General features: G+C 43.7%; 1 protein-coding gene across 1 annotated transcript in view; it reads right to left on the bottom strand.

Annotated features, from left to right (window-relative positions):
- The window catches only part of LOC311145639 (A-kinase anchor protein 6-like), a gene marked incomplete at its 5' end in the record, with an annotated part of 103,497 nt that overhangs the window by 19,522 nt on the left and 61,622 nt on the right, over positions 1-22,353 (bottom strand). The window contains 2 exons of the mRNA XM_084181906.1: positions 10,088-10,303; positions 13,768-13,914. Of these exons, the coding sequence (XP_084038032.1) occupies positions 10,088-10,303; positions 13,768-13,914 (363 nt within the window). The remainder of the gene's footprint in view (positions 1-10,087; positions 10,304-13,767; positions 13,915-22,353) is intronic.

Raw genomic sequence — 22,353 nt, 5'->3', positions numbered from 1 at the left:
TCCACAGGTACACCTCCAATTGACTCAAATAATGTCAATTAGCCTATCAGAAACTTCTAAAGCCGTGACATCATTTTCTGGAATTTTCCAAGCTGTTTAAAGGCACAGTCAACTTAGTGTATGTAAACTTCTGACCCACTGGAATTGTGATACAGTGAATTATAAGTGAAATAATCTGTCTGTAAACAATTGTTGGAAAAATTACTTGTGTTATGCACAAAGTAGATGTCCTAACCGACTTGCCAAAACTATAGTTTGTTAACAAGAAATTTGTGGAGTGGTTGAAAAAAAGAATTTTAATGACTCCAACCTAAGTGTATGTAAACTTCCGACTTCAACTGTATATACTGTACACTGTTCAGTGTCCTGGTATTGTTCCCAGCACACACCACAGATCCTTACCATGGGTCTAGAATAGTCTAGTCTAGAAAACTACAGAACTGAACTGTATGTACCTGACTGACTGAGCCTCTAGTCTAGAGAACTACAGAACTGAATGTACCTGACTGACTGAGCCTCTAGTCTAGAGAACTACAGAACTGAATGTACCTGACTGACTGAGCCTCTAGTCTAGAGAACTACAGAACTGAACTGTATGTACCTGACTGACTGAGCCTCTAGTCTAGAGAACTACAGAACTGAACTGTATGTACCTGACTGACTGAGCCTCTAGTCTAGAGAACTACAGAACTGAACTGTATGTACCTGACTGACTGAGCCTCTAGTCTAGAGAACTACAGAACTGAACTGTATGTACCTGACTGACTGAGCCTCTAGTCTAGAGAACTACAGAACTGAACTGTATGTACCTGACTGACTGAGCCTCTAGTCTAGAGAACTACAGAACTGAACTGTATGTATCTGACTGACTGAGCCTCTAGTCTAGAGAACTACAGAACTGAACTGTATGTACCTGACTGACTGAGCCTCTAGTCTAGAGAACTACAGAACTGAATGTACCTGACTGACTGAGCCTCTAGTCTAGAGAACTACAGAACTGAATGTACCTGACTGACTGAGCCTCTAGTCTAGAGAACTACAGAACTGAATGTACCTGACTGACTGAGCCTCTAGTCTAGAGAACTACAGAACTGAACTGTATGTACCTGACTGACTGAGCCTCTAGTCTAGAGAACTACAGAACTGAACTGTATGTACCTGACTGACTGAGCTCTGCCTCCTGCTGAGATGTGTTCAGCCCAACTGTAATGGGGCCAAGTCTGGATATTGAATCAATTTACAGCAGAATAGCCCAAAACAGATAGATGATCATTAAATGGTCCTCTTTCACTTTTTATTTTATATTTGTATCTCTTTTTCTATTTATTGCCATGGCTTCTCTGTCCATACACATTGCAGTTATCAATATTTCTAATCTTTTTTCCCCAGGCGTTTTCTCAAGAAATCAATGCTTCCCCTCTGTGCAGTGACATCTTATCAAAAGAAAAGTCTTCTTTTATAAAGTGTTATTTCTCTCAGCGTTGACTCTGTATATATTTAAGGTTTCTTCCCTCTATCGCTAGTAGTCACTCAGCGTGATGAAAGCAATCTCAACTCCACTACCTGTGTTGTGACACGGCTTGATTAATATCCTGTGTTGTTCCTCAAGCTTTTTAAGTCAAATAATAGTTTCCTATAGATTTGCTTCCGTCAAAATAGCTTTATTTTCTTTTCTCAAGCATTCATTTAATTACAAATATATATACAGTATTAGTGTACTTGAATTGAAAACCAGACACTCAAAGCTGCCTGTTTCAGAGTATTTGACACTAAGTACAAACTCCCAAAATAAAGGAAACACTTGAGTAAATTAGAGATAAGTATACTGAAAACAGGTGCTTACACACAGGTGTGGTTCCTGAGTTAAAGACATGCTCTGGTTCTTTAGCGACTAAGAAAGTATTTTTTTTTAAACCTCCCGCTTTGGGCTGGACGTGTCAATGTGTAGTTCATACATGCAAAATCTATGAGCAGAATTACTGTTTTACCTCAATTAGCCACAAAATCCCTAGTTTGAAAGCGACTGTTTTCTGGAAGCTGTGCGGCGCCATTTTACCTAGATTTACCCCCAGACACCTGGGTCAGACGCCTAGCAATTCGAGTTTCAGCTAATGAGCTTCAGCCCCACATTATTTAAGTGACAGCTAGCAAGACGCACACACAGTTGAGCAAGAGAGAGGGCAATGATGTGGTGTACATATCTGCACATTTGTGACGTAGTACGTAATTTTCAGGGACCACTTTTGGCTCGTGGATGCTACATTCAGAACTACTGGCTAAAAAGTATACAATATACCAGAGAACATCTTTAATTAAACAATTAACACCCATTATACTTAAGGTCATATATAAAAATGCTCAGTTGCCCATTATTTTGGCTACCATGGCTAGAAGAAGAGATCTCATTGACTTTGAAAGAGGGGTCTCAAAGAAGCATAGGGGGTTTAAAGGGTGTGTGTGTGTGTGATGGAATTTCTTGTGGAAGAATGGTATCGCATCCCTCCAATCGTTATATAGTTATTCCAAGATGGCGTAGCAGTGCGGTCGTGTACTTTTGTGTGTCCTCTGTAGCTCAGCTGGTAGAGCACGGCGCTTGTAACGCCAAGGTAGTGGGTTCGATCCCCGGGACCACCCATACACAATAAAAATAAAATGTATGCACGCATGACTGTAAGTCGCTTTGGATAAAAGCGTCTGCTAAATGGCATATTATTATTATTATAAATAGCCTGTTTTTCTCATTTTTTTGTATTTTGTTGTATATATTCCCCTATCACACTTTTCATTCTTCTACTAAATATACTTTCCTACAACCCGCCTCACTCAATGTGGAACGGATTCTATTATTTACTTACCTTTTTATCTAGAATCTCCAGTTGAAACTAGCTAGCCAGCTAACTAGCTACTTGCTATTAGCCACCGTTAGCGGTTTTCACCCAGAACATCGGATTTTCTGCCGGAATAACTGAATCACTGGACCTTAACACTGGATCGCAACCAGCTAGCCGCAACCGAATGGATGTTGCTGTTGACTAATCACCACTGCCCCCGAATCAAGCACCAGTTAGCCTTGAGCTAGCCTCGAGCCAGGCCCATATCCCGGCTATCTACCTCTCTGTCTACCGGATGGGAGTAGCCAGCTAACTAGCTACTTGCTATTAGCCACCGTTAGCGTTTTTTTTCCACCATTGTCCGTGGCCTGCACTACCTACCAGCCAGCTCTAGCCTGGACTATTATCGGCCAGTCTGCACTGTCTGCACAGCGCTTTATCGACCCAAAACATATCGGATTTTCTGCCGGAATCACTGAATCACTGGACCTTTAACACCGGATCATCGCAACTAGCTAGCTGCAACCGAATGGATGTTGTGGTTAGCTAATCAGCCTTGAGCTAGCCTCGAGTCAGGCACATCTCCTGGCTATCTACCTCTCTGTCAACCGGACGGGACCTCCTAGTGTCGACACGGAGCCCCGCCGATCCATCACGACTGGTCTGCCGTCTGTGGTTTCAACAGGCTTCCCGTTGCGAAGACCACGAAGATCCATCTGCTAGCCCCGGCCCGTTAGCATACGCAATTCAACAGCCGTGCTTCCTGATCGCCTGTGCTGTAGCACCAATTCGAACTGCTCTCGGACTCACATTGCTGTTCACTGGACCTTATGATCACTCAGCTGCACAGCTGATGCCTGCTGGACTGTTCCTTTACACGGTACCCTGTCCTGTTTTATCTGTTTAGCCTCAGCCCAAACTTTCATCGCCATTACCAGTTGTTGTCTTAGCTCTCTCAAATAACACCTGTGATTGCTTTATGCCTCTCTCCCATGTCAATATGCCTTGCCTATTGCCGTTCCAGTTAGTTCTTATTATACAATTTCACTATAGAGCCCCAAGTCCCTCTCAAACTGCCTCAAATAGCTCCTTTGTTCCACCCCCCATACACACGGAGACCAGCTCAATCGGTGCCTCCAGTGATGCTATCTCTTTCATTGTTACCCAACGCTTAGGTTTACATCCACTGTACTCATATCATTCCATATCCTTGTCTGTACATAATGCCCTGAATCTATTCTACAACGCCCGGAAATCTGCCCCCTTTATTCTCTGTACCCAACACACTAGAAGACCAGTTCTTAAAGCCTAAAGTCCTCCTCTGTTCCTCTGTTCCTCTGGTGATTTAGAGGTTAACCCAGGCCCTGCAGCCCCCAGTATCACTCCTTCTCCCCAGGCACTATCATTTATTGACTTATGTAACCGTAAAAGCCTTGGCTTTTTGCATGTTAACATCAGAAGCCTCCTTCCTAAGTTTGAGTTATTCACTGCATTAGCACACTCCGCCAACCCTGATGTTCTAGCAGTGTCTGAATCCTGGCTTAGGAAGGCCACCAAAAATTCAGACATTTCTATCCCCAACTACAACATTTTCCGTCTAGATAGAACTGCCAAAGGGGGTGGAGTTGCAATCTACTGTAGAGATAGCCTGCAGAGCTCTATCATACTATCCAGGTCTGTGCCCAAACAGTTTGATCTCCTACTTCTAAAAATCCACCTTTCCAGAAATAAGTCTCTCACTGTTGCCGCTTGCTACAGACCCCCCTCAGCCCCCAGCTGTGCCCTGGACACCATATGTGAATTGATTGCCCCCCTTCTATCCTCAGAGTTCGTACTGCTTGGTGACCTAAACTGGGATATGCTTCACACCCCGGCCATCCTACAATCCAAACTAGATGCCCTCAATCTCACACAAATTATCAAGGAACCTACCAGGTACAACCCTAAATCCGTAAACATGGGCACCCTCATAGATATCATCCTGACTAACTTACCCTCTAAATACACCTCCGCTGTCTTCAACCAGGATCTCAGCGATCACTGCCTTATTGCCTGCGTCCGTAACGGGTCTGCGGTCAAACGACCACCCCTCATCACTGTCAAACGCTCCCTAAAACACTTTAGCAAGCAGGCCTTCCTAATTGACCTGGCCCAGGTATCCTGGATGGATATCGATCTCATTCCGTCAGTAGAGGATGCCTGATTGTTCTTTAAAAGTGCTTTCCTCTCAATCTTAAATAAGCATGTCCCATTCAAAAAATTCAGAACTAAGAACAGATATAGCTCCTGGTTCTCCTCAGACTTGACTGCCCTTGACCAGCACAAAAACATCCTGTGGCGTACTGCATTAGCATCGAATAGCCCGCGCGATATGCAACTTTTCAGGGAAGTTAGGAACCAATATACACAAGCAGGTAGGAAAGCAAAGGCTAGCTTTTTCAAACAGAAATGTACATCCTGTAGCACTAACTCCAAAAACTTTTGGGACACCGTAAAGTCCATGGAGAATAAGAGCACCTCCTCATAACTGCCCACTGCACTGAGGCTAGGAAACACTATCACCACCAATAAATCTACAATAATCGAGAATTTCAACAAGCATTTTGCTACGGCTGGCCATGCTTTCCACCTGGCTACCACTACCCCGGCCACCAGCTCTGCACCCTCCGCTGCAACTTGCCCATGCCCCCCCCCCCTCCCCTTCTCATTCACATAAATTCAGACAGCTGATGTTCTGAAAGAGCTGCAAAATCTGGACCCCTACAAATCATCTGGGCTAGACAATCTGGATCCTTTCTTTCTAAAATTAGCAGCCGAAATTGTCGCAACCCCTATTACTAGCCTGTTCAACCTCTCTTTCGTAACGTCTGAGATCCCCAGAGATTGGAAAGCTGCCGCGGTCATCCCCCTCTTCAAAGGGGGTGACACTCTAGATCTAAACTGTTACAGACCTATATCCATCCTGCCCTGCCTTTCGAAAGTTTTTGAAAGCCAAGTTAACAAACAGATCACCGACCATTTCGAATCCCACCGTACCTTCTCCGCTATGCAATCTGGTTTCCAAGCTGGCCATGGGTGCACCTCAGCCATGCTCAAGGTCCTAAACGATATTATAACCGCGATCGATAATAGACAGTACTGTGCAGCCGTCTTCATCGACCTGGCCAAGGCTTTCGACTCTGTCAACCACCGCATTCTTATTGGCAGACTAAATAGCCTTGGTTTCTCAAATGACTGCCTCGCCTGGTTCACCAACTACTTCTCAGATAGAGTTCAATGTGTCAAATCGGAGGGCCTGTTGTCTGGACCTATGGCAGTCTCTATGGGGGTGCCACAGGGTTCAATTCTTGGGCCGACTCTTTTCTCTGTGTATATCAATGATGTCGCTCTTGCTGCTGGTGACTCTCAGATCCACCTCTACGCAGACGACACCATTTTGTATACATCTGGCCCTTCATTGGACACTGTGTTAACAAACCTCCAAACGAGCTTCAATGCCATACAACACTCCTTCCGTAGCCTCCAACTGCTCTTAAACACTAGTTAAACTAAATGCATGCCCTTCAATCGAACGCTGCTGGCACCCGCCCACCCGACTAGAATCACTACTCTCGGCGGGTCTGACCTAGAGTATGTGGACACTACAAATACCTAGGTGTCTGGTTAGACTGTAAACTATCCTTCCAGACTCACATTAAGCATCTCCAATCCAAAGTTAAATCTAGAATCTGCTTCTTATTTCGCAACAAAGCCTCCTTCACTCATGCTGCCAAACATGCCCTCGTTAAACTGATTATCCTACCGATCCTTGACTTCGGCGATGTCATTTACAAAATAGCCTCCAACACTCTACTCAGCAAATTGTATGTAGTCTATCACAGTGCCATCCGTTTTTTCACCAAAGCCCCATATACTACCCACCACTGTGAACTGTACGCTCTTGTTAGTTGGTCCTCACTACATATTCGTCGCCAAACCCACTGGCTCCAGGTCATCTATAAATCACTACTAGGCAAATAATTTTTCTCATTTGCACCCCAGTATCTCTATTTGCACATCATCTCTTGCACATCTATCATTCCAGTGTTAATACTAAATTGTAATTATTTTGCACTATGGCCTATTTATTGCCTTACCTCCATAACTTGCTACATTTGCACACACTGTATATATATTTTCTGTTGTATTTTTGACTTTATGTTTTGTTTACCCCATATGTAACTCTGTGTTGTTGTTTTTTATCGCACTGCTTTGCTTTGTCTTGGCCAGGTCGCAGTTGTAAATGAGAACTTGTTCTCAACTGGCTTACCTGGTTAAAAAAAATAGAGTTCCAGACACTTGTAGAATCTATGCCAAGGCGCATTGAAGCTGTTCTGGTGGCTCGTGGTGGCCCAACGCCCTTGTGTTTCCTTGATATGTGCTGATATATGATATATGATCATTCCCACCTTCATTCTTCATACCTACAGTAGCAGTCCTCAGAGTCCCTAGGACTCTAGTACAGGGATATTCAACCTGGGGTTCGTGGACCTCTAGTGCAGGTGGTCTGCGGAAAGAAATTATACCATATACACAGTGCATTCGGAAAGTATTCAGACCCCTTGACTTTTTCCACATTTTGTTACATTACAGCCTTATTTTAAAATTGATTAAATAACTTTTTTCCCTCATCAATCTACACACAATATCCCATAATGGGAAAGCGAAAACAATTATTTAGAAATGTTTGCAAAACAGATATACCTTATTTACATAAGTAATCAAAAACAAACTCTCTCTCTCTCTGAACAAAACGCTTAGCAAGTCACAAAGGAACAATACCTCGCACCGACTGAACTTCTGAGCACACCTTATATCCTACTCTAATTACTGACAGGTGTGCTCAGAACTCAGGTGAAACAGATCGAGTCTGATGACTCCCCCTCTCTGTAGATCGGGGAAGTGTCAGACTCTATCTAGATCCAGCCAAACCCCGATCCCTTATAGATTGGAGTCCACCTGTGGTAAATTCCATTGATTGGACATGATTTGAAAAAAAGGACACACCTGTCTATATAATGTCCCACAGTTGACAGTGCATGTCAGAGCAAAAACCTAGCCATGAGGTCGAAGGAATTGTCCGTAGAGCTCTGAGACAGGATTGTGTCGAGGCACAGATCTGGGGAAGGGTACCAAAAACTTTCTGCAGCATTGAAGGTCCCCAAGAATACAGTGGCCTCCATCATTCTTAAATGGAAGAAGTTTGGAACCACCAATACTCTTCCTAGAGCTGGCTGCCCGGCCAAATTGAGCAATCGTGGGAGAGGGCCTTGGTCAGGAAGGTGACCAAGAACCCAATGGTCACTCTGACAGAGCTCCAGAGTTCCTCTGTGGAGATGGGAGAACCTTCCAGAAGGACAACCATCTCTGCAGCACTCCACCAATCAGGCCTTTATGGTAGAGTGGCCAGACGGAAGCCACTCCTCAGTAAAAAGGCACATGACAGCCCGCTTGGAGTTTACCAAAAGGCACCTAAAAGACTCAGACCATGAGAAACAATATTCTCTGGTCTGATGAAACCAAGATTGAACTCTTTGGCCTGAATGCCAAGCGCCACGTCTAGAGGAAATGGTGAAGCATGGTGGTGGCAGCATCATGCTGTGGGGATGTTTTTCAGCGGCAGGGACTGGGAGACTTGTCAGGATAGAGGGAAAGATGAACGGACCAAAGTACAGAGAGATTACACTCACTGGAGTATCTGACATAGTCTTTGAAAAAGCACCCGCAAGTACCCGTCGCGGCAAGCGCCACTGGCTGCTGGTAAGCTTTCTCGACTTAGACATTAGGTTTTGCCAATGTAACAAGTGTTGAATTTCATGTAATATAATTACGCAAAATCGGAATTGTTCCCATGCCTGATATTAGTGTACATTCCTTTTGTTGTTTTAAGTGCCCTTTTTAATGTCGCACACTACCTTCTCCTTCTGTATTCTCCCTCATAAACATCCCATGCCCTCCCTTACCTCTTCCCTGTCTAATGTATCAATGTGGAAGAGGTAGGTTACTGTAAAATTGTCCCATGAAAATCATTATCAATCCTATACGTTAAAATACTTCTAATGAGTTTATATGGTCACTGACAGTGTATTCTAATGGTCTCCCACCATTCTATTGTGATATGTATGCACATCAGTCATCTATGAACTTTTTATCTGTTGATTTGTGAATGCTTTACATGCTAGCTAGTTACTGTACTTTTCTCTGTACATGTCGTCATTGGGCTGGCATGGCTATTCATGTCCCCTTTCGTTGTTAATTTGAACTTCTCAGAGGAGTTGGCGTATAAGGGCAGCACAGCATTTTCAGGTATGCAATGCATTTTTGTTGGTTAAGATATTTGGCCGATATTTAGCTGACTGTTAGCTCTTCTCAAGGACACATCACGTCACTGTACATAACGCCTGGCTGTCATTGAGAAAGTTGGCTAGCCTGGGCCCATTTTTCAAACTGTACATTGCATTTACCTTGTATTGTACTTTTATATGAAACAAGAGTATTGTTATATTGGCCCTGTCTACTGTACCCATGTGGAAGAGAGGAGTTGGCGTATAAGGACAGCACAGCATTTGTTTATGGACGTTTTTCCTGTCATTATCAGAGAAGAAAAGATCAACACCAATCCTGATCCTTTGGTCATTTGTAAGCCGATCATTTGTAAGGCAATCTCCACCGGTCACATCAACACATGGTTAACCTTTGTTTAACCAGCTCAACAGCTGTATTAGTCAACAGGTGTTTGGATATACAGTACCTTTCTAGCTAATAGATAGCTATATTCGATCTTACACTTCCTCTTCCCAGTATAATGTGGGGAAGGCAAAATAATGAAACACTATCTACCAAATTCATTTTAAAATGCTGATTACTTCTCCTTGCCATTATCATTCACCTGATGACAAGACAGGACGAGGATTTTTTTTTTGAGCTGACACATGATGGGGGTCCCTGGGCAAGAAAAGGTTGAAGACCCCTGCCCTAGTAGTCAGTGTCTTTCTAAAGTAGCTGTCCCTACAGCCCAGACCAGGTGACAGTTAGACCCAGATCACTAGTAGTGTTATGACAGTGTTATGCCCAGGGGGCCTTCATCTACTCTGGATGTGTGTGTGTGTGTGTGTGTGTGTGTGTGTGTGTGTGTGTGTGTGTGTGTGTGTGTGTGTGTGTGTGTGCGTGTGTGCGTGTGCGTGTGTGCGTGTGTGCGTGCAGTGCTCAGTCTCTACCTTGAAGTGCTGCAGCTGGGTGGAGGCCTGCAGGTCCTGCTCTGTGTCCTGCCTCAGACAGGAGTTGAAGATGAACAGCTCTGTGTCTCTCAGCCACACCTTCAGATCCTTGATCCTGCCCTCCAGCTGGCCCAGCAGGCTGCCGGTGTGAGGGGACAGGGCAGAGCGAGGGTCCTGGGGCAGACTGGTGCTCCCCACAGACTCCCCCAGGATCTTCTGAGGAGACCAAGAGGAGAGGAGGAAGGAGGGTTAGAGACTGTGACAGTACCAGTTATCATTGTTAGCGACCATGTACAATCATTTCAGAGTGGTACAGAGTACTGTTGCATTAATATACTGACAGCAGGTGGGAAAGATATTGCAACATTATTGTGATCTGATAGCTCTCTCTGTTTGACACTTCCTTCACTCTTGGCAATGCTACATTCTAGCAAAAAGCTCATCAAGTTGTCAATTTCAACAAGCGAATAAATGTGCAGATGTTGTTACTATCAACAAGTCTCAAACAGCGCTGATCATACCACTATTATTGCTCCATTCTAAAGATGAAGGTGGCTAATTCTGGACGTATTTTCAGTACTGCCGTATATTCAGCGTTGCCGCTCAGAGAATCACACAGAAAGGAGTAGATAACAATCAGAACCACAAATACCCTCCAACGATTTCCCAAATAGGACTCTGCTGAGCAATTTCCCCCTCCTTCTATAGCAGAGCAAACAGCACCACGCTGTGTATAGCCCCAGCCTGACAGACACTGCCTGTGACCCAAATGTCACCCTATTCCCTACATAGTGCACTACTTTCGACCAGTGCCCTGGTCATAAGTAGGGCACTATGAAGGGTATAGGGTGACATTTGGGATGCAGTCACTGACATGTGAGTGTGACTGAATGAGTTCCCACCTGCCTGGGAAATGAGAGCTACGCTATAGCTACTTTTGGAGCCAGAGTGTGTGAGTTACATACACACACACACACACACACACACACACACACACACACACACACACACACAGGGCTTGAACTCTGTACGCAGAGGAGCCCAATTGTAGAGTGGCAAAACACTCCATTATCCAATTAATACACACACTGGTTGGTTTAATTGTCAGTCCTTTGTGTTGGTGCTGTGTGCTGGTGGATGTTTTGCAAGCTGTAATGGAAACAGATGTGATTATGAGTGAGTGAGTCAGCAATGAAGTGGCCATTTTGGGGCTAGATCGCTGGCTGGCTGCACCAATTAAACACTGTAGTGTGTTGATCCTCCATTACAGCTCCTTCTATATTAGCTAACACACCTGTGTGGCTGTCAGAGAACGTGTTAATGGCAGTCCAGAGTCTATGACTAGACGGGTTTGACTTGCATGTTTTAGAGTCACTGTGAGAAACAAAAGAGCACTTAATACTACAGTGTTGTGATGTGAAATGATGGAGTAGGAAATTAAAAATAGGAGAGGACACCTAGCTTTAAGATATTGTCAGTGAGGTGATATGAGTCACACATAAACCGTAAACAATTCCACTGTATGGGATTTTCAATATTGATTCCAATAACGTTCTACTTTGATTATCTGTACCTCAAAACACCATAAGTGTCCTCTGGACTTACTGATGTGGCTGCCTCCCAGCAAAGAGCATCGTATACGTTCCCTCCCTTAACAAGAATCCCTCCCTAACATTCTCTCTCTCTCTCTCATTCTCTGTTTCATTTTCTCTTCCATTTCTCTCTCTCTCTCTCCTCTCCTCGTTTGAATATCGATAATTTGAAAGCACTCAATGGACTCCAGATATAGCCATTGTTTTTGCCCTGTGATGAACAGAGCGCTGAAGAGAGAGAGGTGAACCCAAATGCCCTTGGAGGGTCAGGGACACAAAAAAAGGAATTTATTGCCACTTTATTTTGTTCTGGAACAGTTTGCAATCATAAATTCTTCATAAGCAGAATACTTCAGAGAATGGTCTGTCTTCATAAATATATACGACAGAGGACATCAATTTCATTTAATTCACAATTTGTGTCAGCACAGCAGATGCCAATGCCTGACTTGATAGGGTTGTTTAATATGCAATTGAGATGGCGTAATGTGCAGTGCAGGGAGCAGAAATTTGCAGATTAAACTCCCCGCACCACTGCCATTCCATTGTAGCGGCTCTCTGCCCGATGCCACTCACCACAGACCAAAGAAATATTCCTTCGCTAAACAGAACTTTGTTTATGCATGAGCATCCTGTTCGAACGTCACACATTTATTTGGGAAACTCAATAGAACTTTAATCATCGCTGATTGCTGTGGTGGAAAATAAAACTTGTTTGTTGCTTAATTTCCAAACAGCATCTCTTTAGCTTTGGAAAATAATATATATATTTATCTAGCTGAAACCAACCCACTCTCACACACACACACACACACACACACACACATACACACACACACAGACACAGACACACAGACACACAGATGTGTGCAAACACAGACACACACTAATTTCTTCTATGCGAGAGTACGCATTGTTTTAGGTCTATGTATTCATGTGTTATAGCGGAAAATATGTCTTGGAACTCAGACATTACAGAAATGACACCAGGTATGTTTGTTTGAGTTGTTGGCATCTTGATAATTACATGTTGTTTGATCAGTGCATGTCTGCATCCTAATGGCACCCTATTCCCTATATAGTCCCTATGGGCCCCTGGTCAAAAGTAGTGCACTATATAGGGAATAGGGTGCCATTTGGGACGCAAACCATGTCAACCCCAGGGAGAGCGAAAGGGTGGATATGAGGAGAAGCTGCTTGGGGTACTACTAGAACAGGAACATGCCCTGCTAATTGAGAGACCAGCAATTATATTTCTCATGTTCAGAGATTAGATGAACAGTGATTAACCTAAAATTAGCCTCTAAGAGCAATGCACAGTTGAACCCCAGTCGGTCCGATAAGGATCAACAAGCCAGCCATACCGTACCATTAACAGGATCATCAAGACTAGAGCAGGCAGGCGTCTCCGATCCGATACCATCTCCTGCTTCCCTGGCTGATATCCAAGATATGGATATAGCTGAGCTGCGCCCTCTAAGCAGGGGGGTGGGGGTGGATGGTGGGGGGTAGACAAGGCAGGGTACCTAGCTACTGTACTGTATTTGGTGTAGTGTTCATGTGTTGCATAGATAAGAGGGTTTGGGGGTGGGAGAAGGAGTAGGAGCCCCAGGCCTGTTCATCATTTCAGAGGCGTAGCAGCAAGGCTTTATCCTGATTCACTCACTTCAATTGAGCTGCTAGCCAGCTCCATCTCCACAGGGTTCCCTGCGAACCGAGAGAGGGCCTGTGCCCAAATGGCACCCTATTCCCTACATAGTGCACTACTTTTGACCAGAACCCTGCACTATATAGGAAATAGGATGCCATTTGAGACACAGACAGGCTCTCAGGTGGGATATTGACCCGCATTAGTGCACTGGAGTCTGAACGGGACTGACTGGGGGACAGGCAGGGCGGGGGGCCTGGTGCGCGTTCCTTTTGATTTACCTAAAAACAGCAGATCAACTGTTTTATTTATGCAGGTAACAATGAGTTACCCACAAGAAGGTCATATCATCATGTTGACCCATTCTGTCTATTTTTCTGGATCTCCAGTATTAACAGTACAGAAGGTGGAATAGTGTTACGGCATGTGTGTGTGTTCACCTGCAGCTGGTCCCACTTGTGTGTCATGGCATTGACGCGCTCGTCGAAGTCCGGGGGCAGCTGTGCTCCGCTCCTCCGCAGGCACTCGGCCCAGCCCAGGATGTGTGTCTTCTTAGGGTGCCACATACTCATCTCTACACTGTTCCCCTGGGGACAGACACGTGAGAGAGAGACATGGGTAAGATGATGAGGGACACTGTCTGCACACTACAGGACATACAGTGAGGGAAAAAAGTATTTGATCCCCTGCTGATTTTGTACGTTTGCCCACTGACAAAGAAATGATCAGTCTATCATTTTAATGGTATGTTTATTTGAACAGTGAGAGACAGAATAACAACAAAAAAATCCAGAAAAACGCATGTCAAAAATGTTATAAATGTATTTGCATTTTAATGAGGGAAATAAGTATTTGACCCCACTGCAAAACATGACTTAGTACTTGGTGGAAAAACCCTTGTTGGCAATCAGAGGTCAGACGTTTCTTGTAGTTGGCCACGAGGTTTGCACACATCTCAGGAGGGATTTTGTCCCACTCCTCTTTGCAGATCTTCTCCAAGTCATGAAGGTTTCGAGGCTGACGTTTGGCAACTCGAACCTTCAGCTCCCTCCACAGATTTTCTATGGGATTAAGGTCTGGAGACTGGCTAGGCCACTCCAGGACCTTAATGTGCTTCTTCTTGAGCCACTCCTTTGTTGCCTTGGCCGTGTGTTTTGGGTCCTTGTCATGCTGGAATACCCATCCACGACCCATTTTCAATGCCCTGGCTGAGGGAAGAAGGTTCTCACCCAATATTTGATGCTACATGGCCCCGTCCATCTTCCCTTTGATGCGGTGAAGTTGTCCTGTCCCCTTAGCAGAAAAACACCCCCAAAGCATAATGTTTCCACCTCCATGTTTGACGGTGGGGATGGTGTTCTTGGGGTCATAGGCAGCATTCCTCCTCCTCCAAACACGGCGAGTTGAGTTGATGCCAAAGAGCTCCATTTTGGTCTCATCTTACCACAACACATCACCCAGTTCTCCTCTGAATCATTCAGATGTTCATTGGCAAACTTCAGACGGGCATGTATATGTGCTTTCTTGAGCAGGGGGACCTTGCGGGTGCTGCTGGATTTCAGTCCTTCACGGCGCGGTGTGTTACCAATTGTTTTCTTGGTGACTATGGTCCCAGCTGCCTTGAGATCATTGACAAGATCCTCCCGTGTAGTTCTGGGCTGATTCCTCACCGTTCTCATGATCATTGCAACTCCACGAGCTGAGATCTTGCATGGAGCCCCAGGCCGAGGGAGATTGACAGTTCTTTTGTGTTTCTTCCATTTGCGAATAATCGCACCAACTGTTGTCACCTTCTCACCAAGCTGCTTGGCGATGGTCTTGTAGCCCATTCCAGCCTTGTGTAGGTCTACAATCTTGTCCCTGACATCCTTGGAAAGCTCTTTGGTCTTGGCCATGGTGGAGAGTTTGGAATCTGATTGATTGATTGCTTCTGTGGACAGGTGTCTTTTATACAGGTAACAAGCTGAGATTAGGAGCACTCCCTTTAAGAGTGTGCTCCTAATCTCAGCTCGTTACCTGTATAAAAGACACCTGGGAGCCAGAAATCTTTCTGATTGAGAGGGGGTCAAATACTTATTTCCCTCATTAAAATGCAAATCAATTTATAACATTTTTGACATGCGTGTTTCTGGATTTTTGTTGTTGTTATTCTGTCTCTCACTGTTCAAATAAATCTACCATTAAAATTATAGACTGATCATGTCTTTGTCAGTGGGCAAACGTACAAAATCAGCAGGGGATCAAATACTTTTTTCCCTCACTGTACTGTAGAGGTGAGATCCACAGCACTGACTACATGTATGTAATCTAATGCACTGCTAAGCAGAGAGATACACACACAGAGACGTGAGAGTGCATTTTAACCGCCTTAATTTCCATCAATCACACAGAAACCAGTACCTGCAAAGAGCTAGTTAATTGCAGGAAAAGATGTCCGTTGTGAAAGGGATATTTGCTATTTGAGACACAATTTGCACACATTGGAGTACATAGTGTACTGTAGAGTTGCTCACAATCCACAGCACTGACTATGTCATCCATTAAACTGGTGAACACAGCAGTGCAGCCCCCCTGCTGCACACAAAGGCAAACAGACATTTAAAATAAAAAAGCTCTGATATTTTGTGCCATAAACTGAGCATGTCTGTTTCTCTCTCTCTCTGTCTGTCTGAGTTTATTTCTCCACCAACAAGCTATCTTACTCAAAGAAGGAAATCAGGGATAAATTCTTTCAACAGCATTACAATAGCACGGAACTCATATTTAGTGTACATAAACTATAATATTCTAAGATGGAATATGTTTTCGGAACTGACATTTTCAGTTAAATGGCTGAAGAAAAGCTTACTTTAACAGTATGAAATTGACACTCTTCAATCTCACATATTTTTGGTTAATTTCTCTCTCTTCCCTCCCGTTTCATTTTCTGCATCAATAGCTACTTGATTCTAGTTTTCGGTTGTCATTTATCATTACAGCCCAGCCACATTTAAATATTTTAAATGTACTCCTGTTTTTTCCTTTTTTGAACTGTCATCAGTCCAGGAACCATTTTTCATTGTCGATTTTTTGATGGAGATGGTATCACAATTCCTCTGAAGCCATTCATCCCTTTCAGATTTTTAATAGCGCCGCCTGTAAAAGTAAATGTGTTACCATCTAACTATCAGGAAGTGATACAATTTATTTGTTGACAGCAAATATTGACTTTACGAGTCTTCTTTTGTTTAAAAATGGCACATCATTGATCGAAAGTCAAAACATTACAGGAGAATAAAGTAGATAAGTGATTAAAATGCATGAGATCCAAACTTTGAGATTAATGCTGAGAAGGATCTTTGATAAAATACACTGAACGCACTGGTGAGTTATAGCCTCCAGTCTCTGTCTAAGCTAGAATAGCCAAGGATCTGCATACCTTAACTTTGTGAAATAGCTTTGGAAGGATCATAGGATGAAGTTATAAAACATGTAATATAGTACACCAATAGTACACCTGTGCAATTGCTGTCATTATGTGAAAATATACTCAATTTTATGTTGAACACAACAATCAAGCACAGTTTTATGACTTGACGCTAGATGAAGACGAGCTTTAAGAAAAAAAGTGTCTAACTTAGTTGGAGTGACGGGTCTATGAGGGGTTGAGAGAAAGCGAGAGAGGGGGCGTGGTGGAATGGAGTGGGGGGTAGGGGGGTGGAATGGAAAAGAACTGTGTGCTCTCCAAAAAAGAGAGTCACATGAAAATAGATGAGGAAAATCAACAAGCAATCATAACTTTAATTCATTCCACATATTAATGAGTACGAAAGACTGGAAATGTCAGCAGAAATGCAGTCATACATGAAAACATTTAATGCATTTTTGTAGATTCATCTTATCCATTAAATTAAAGTTTGCTCAGAGTCTGTAACGTGTTGAGACAACAGAAGTAAGACTCCATGAAGTGAGTCGAATGCCTCCGTATTTAAATGAATTTATACACAGTTATATAGTTAACACATTACTGCCAGCCACCACAAACCAGCCTCTATGAAAACTCACAGTTAACATCCAACAAAGTACAATGGACTCTGCAGCTAGCTGCCAAAATAATACCAATATACTGTTTATTGGAACAACAATAACACACTAATAACAGGTGTATTGTGCGTATACATCATCGTACAATCTAAATATATATTTTTTTTTTTTTAAGGTGAAACATTACCACATATTAAATCATAAAGATGACATTAATAAAACAGAGTATTCACACATTCCAGTGCTTGTAAATACTAAGCTTGTTAAACTCAATGCTTATAAAGCCTAGCAATGCAATGGGCCACCTCTACCTCATAAAATAGTGCGCTGTGGTGGTACAGATTGACTTAAGAGCATCCTCAGTGGGGAATGTGCTCTCTTTAACCAACAAAACCTTAAGAAAACAAAGCCGACAAATATGATAATTACTTCATCAATTTGGGGTGGGGGGCGCTCGTTGATGTGGTGCCAAGCCAACATCCTCACTACCTACAATTTGCTGTTGACAGTGTCAAAGGAGAGGAAGACAGGGGCTGGGGAGAGGAGGGAGAGATAAAACCCTCCATTGACGAGAGAGAGAGAGAGAGAGAGAGAGAGAGAGAGAGAGAGAGAGAGAGAGAGAGAGAGAGAGAGAGAGAGAGAGAGAGAGAGAGAGAGAGAGAGAGAGAGAGAGAGAGAGAGACGAGAGAGAGAGAGAGAGAGAGAGAGAGAGAGAGAGAGAGAGTCTGCAGCCTCTACAGCTGATGAGAGAGGGGCCCTGTCTCCCTGATAGATAGACAAGCTCCAGCCATGAAAGAACAGGAAGAAATATTCAGTGTGTTCTTAAAGAGGAAAAGGAAAACATAAACTCTTGATTCAGATATAATTCTAGACTGTTTATGCTAAATGGAAGCACTAAAGTTGTTGAGTGGAGTTGTTTTGTGTGTGTGTGTATGTGTGTGTATGTGTGTGTGTGTGTGTGTGTGTGTGTGTACTGAAAATCACCCCGGTTGAGAAAATTCTGCTCAAACGGGTCTGGAACAAAAGGCCTTGAAACACTGTTAATTGTCACCATGGTGACCAGAAGAATAAGCCATTTTACAACTGGTATAGAAGGCTCACATTGAGCTCACAGTGAGTCAAGGATTTCTCTTTTCCCCCCTGCTTAGTGTTTAAGAACAAGGTGCCCAGTCACTCTGGGGTCAGCTACAGACCCAGGAGAATTTCCACCGGCCGTTCCAGATTTCATTTAGCATGGAATCTTTCTGTTTTTAATGAGACACACAGGAGAAGAAAAAACCTTTACATCGTAAATTTTTTTTTTTTTTAAAGGAGCAAACAAATTGGACAAACAATACGATCATTCAGGGAACCATGAATTTGGAGAAAAGATTGAGTCAAGAGTAGGATGCTATAGGCCCATACAGTGTGAACTCTGACCTGTGGCACAAGGAACCAAGGGAATTCTGGCCATGTCATAAATGCGGACAGTGGCTATAACAATAGACATTTCTGCCCCTCTCCTCTTTCCCTCCCTCCTTCCTTCCATCCAAAGAGGATGCATTACACAGATTTCCAAAGTGCTAATGAGAAATACACGAGGATCAATAGACAAAGAGGTGCCCAGTCAGCCCAGAGATTGGAAAAAAAAGAAAAAGGAAAATGTTTCATTTTAGAAAAAATACTTGCTGCTGGACATGTAAGGAGTTACAATAGCTTCTCTTTTCAGATTATATGATCAGGGTCAAAATAATATTTTTATTCTGCTCTCAGTTGGATGTGTATTGTTGAATAATCGTTGGCCCTGTCCCTATGACACGGAGGTGCTCTCTCTCTCTCTCTCTCTCTCTCTCTCTCTCTCTCTCTCTCTCTCTCTCTCTCTCTCTCTCTCTCTCTCTCTCTCTCTCTCTCTCTCTCTCTCTCTCTCTCTCTCTCTCTCTCTCTCTCTCTCTCTCTCTCTCTCTTCTCTCTCTCTCTCTCTGAGGCTAAAGCGCAGTGGTGACCCCATAGGCAGCCCATGTCTAATGCCATTCAGTGACGAACAAAGCCAGTCTTTATCCCAGCCCTGGGTCCTAAGCTCAGCTGCATGCAGTGTGGAGAAATCTGAGAGAGAGCGAAAGGGTGGGTGGGGGGGGGTTCCTCAAAACCCAAGCCCATGCCGCTCCACTCCTCTCTTCTCTCCTCTTTACCAGATTTTTCTTTACCAGACAAACACAGGAAACAATGAAATCAGCCAAGACCACAATGTTTTAGTGAGGGAGAAAAACCCCAAACCATGGATGGCTATGGAGCTTTGGCTCTGCCTGGCTGGGCCTCAGTGACAAGGCCAAGAAGGAGTGTTTGGCTGGGTGGTAGGCATCGCTAAGCAGCCCAGTTTGTTTCATCACAAGTGCATATCCTACAGGAAACTATAAACCAGCCAGCAGAACACACTGGGAGGGTTGTTAAACTGCCACCTGTCTAGTTTAATAGATAATAATTCACGGTAAAACACTGCATAAGAGCAGTAGATTGCTCAGTATACTGTAATAACTTTGCTCCACAATTTGCCATGTAAATGAATATCACACTGGCCTGATCAGTATAAATGTGTTACCTTTGATGGAGATGGGAGAAAAATTACAATCTGCAGTGTCATTTGAAATTGGCAGAACTGGCCAAGTAAATTACATTTGAGGATTTTGAATGGGTTTCTTTCTTCTAGCTTATTCCATTTGCATTAGCTGAGAAATCATATTACATAGCCCATGCATTGTTAATTGGTCCTTTATTGCATTATCCATGATATAAATTAAATGACAAATATTGAAATGAATTGCAAATCCACTAATAGAAGATCATAAAACAATCTTTTTTAAGCATTACTCATTAATAATTGAATTGTAATTATATCACCAGCGGTCTGCGCTGCAATGGAGCAGACATTTTATATATCCATGTGGAAGGTTTTCCCTTCACAGCCTCTCTCCTATGCTATTCTCTCCTCTACTTTGCTTTCCTCTCTGTCCAGTGGGGCCGTCTTATTGTGACTGATGTGGGGGAATCATGGAGATTAATTTAGACCCTATGGATGGATGGATGGAAGCAAAGGAGAGAGGGAGGGAAGAAAGAGAGATGTTTTTTTCTCTGGTCCTCTTTCTAGACGCCTTGCGTCCTCCCTGAAAAAAACCAGCCTCCTACGCAGGCTGAGGAGCTCTCTCTCTGATACAGAGCAGCCCCTAGAAAAGTGACTCCTTTGTCAACAGAATACAAGAGAAAGTTTACTTTGAGGAGGAGGACCATGGAGAAAGGGGGGGCTGTGGCGAGTGAGAGAGAAGAAAAATCCCTCCCTCCCTTTTTTCTCTCTCTCTGTCTCAGTTCTAACCAAGCATTTCTTAGCAGACAATTAAGTGTTCCTATTTAAAGATCATTAAAAAGTCTTCCTTGGAGCGGCTAGGAGCCTGGCTGACTGAAAATAGTTAAATTCCTGCTTCTAGCCCTGTCCATCCATAGGGGAGGAGAATGAGAAAGAGAGAGAGCGAGAGAGAGAGAGAGTTGGGGGGGCTGAATTGAACCGAATGAAAAGAAGCAGTTGGAAAATAACTGCAATCATTTAATGCAGATGACCCCTCCTCTCTATCCTCTCCTCGCTCACTCTTTCTCCTTCCTGTCTCGCTCCTTCCTGTCTCGCTCCCTCCTGTCTCGCTCCCTCCTGTCTCGCTCCCTCCTGTCTCGCTCCATCCTGTCTCACTCCCTCCTGTCTCGCTCCCTCCTGTCTCTCTCCTTCCTGTCTCTCTCCTTCCTGTCTCGCTCCCTCCTCTCTCGCTGTTTCTCTAGCAGCCGGAATTTGCATGGGCTCTGTGCGCAGAGGAACAATGTAACCTAAATGGTAGACAATCTTTATTCTAATGAAGTGGGTGTCAAGGTCAATGTAAAACTGTGATGATAAATGGCGCACCACTAGGCACCGGGAGTCACGCAGGCATTATGCTGCTTTCACATTAATTGTAGAGTGAAATCCAGAGTGAATTCCCCTATACAAAAAGGCCTGCCGTTGGCAGGGAGGGAGCAGGGTGGAGGCAGGGGGTTTGGAGAGGAGGGGGCTGGGACGGAGGGACTCTATGGACGGGAAAACGATGCTGTAATGTCTGGGAAGGGAAGAGGACATCCGTGGACATGCTGGAATTGTGCCTACAGGTATTTGACAGGCCGAGCACTGAGGGTCACAGTGCTATATAATGAGATACTGAATGTGTCTTATAAAAGTCAGGTGGCTGAATAGAAATAAATTGTCAAAGATGCAAACAAATCACTTTGAATTGTGACAGCATGCAGTAATGAAAAGATAAGCCTTTTATGTGGCCATTTTGGTCATGTCTGCTCACTTCTCATATAGTCATATATCTACTGATTATATAGAATACATGCGCCTATACTTCTAGGAGGCAATGTGCTTCAGCTAAAGGGGAAATAGGTCTAACACCATCCATCCATGCATGGAAACCCCTGATACAACAGGAACCTTGAGCTAACACAGAACAGTTAGTCAGAATCACTGATGCCTGCTTTCCCTTTATGATGACTGACAGAACAAAACCTTCTAAACGCACCACCAACATCCCCCCAGGACCAGATAAAATCCTGATTAATATAACAGTGTTGAAAAAGACCCCCAAAAATTATTTACAACGCGGTTACTTGACCCTGGTAGTGTTATATTCAATATTTCTCCTCAGTCTGAGTGAGTGTCTTTGAAGGCCTGCTAGAGCTGCTTCTACACATTTCCTCAAACAGCAGGTGAGACAGAGGGCATCCCTGAGGAGTTCTACAACACTGCAGCGCTGGCTCAGAGCTGGGGAAACTACTTCACAGAGCAGAGAACGCACCTCCAAACTGAAACTCTCACAACCCCAATACACCTAGAGTATTACAAGTTCCAAGCCCTGACACTTTTATGTGGGAGCTTAAAGTGATTTAACATTTCCATGTGCTTTTAAAAATGTTAAAACCAATCACAGTTTTTTTGTGGTATTTTTCCAAAATCC

Source organism: Coregonus lavaretus (genome assembly GCF_964263955.1).
Source record: "Coregonus lavaretus genome assembly, chromosome: 18".
Taxonomy (NCBI): Eukaryota; Metazoa; Chordata; class Actinopteri; order Salmoniformes; family Salmonidae; genus Coregonus; species Coregonus lavaretus.
This window is presented reverse-complemented; position numbering and strand designations above follow the sequence as displayed.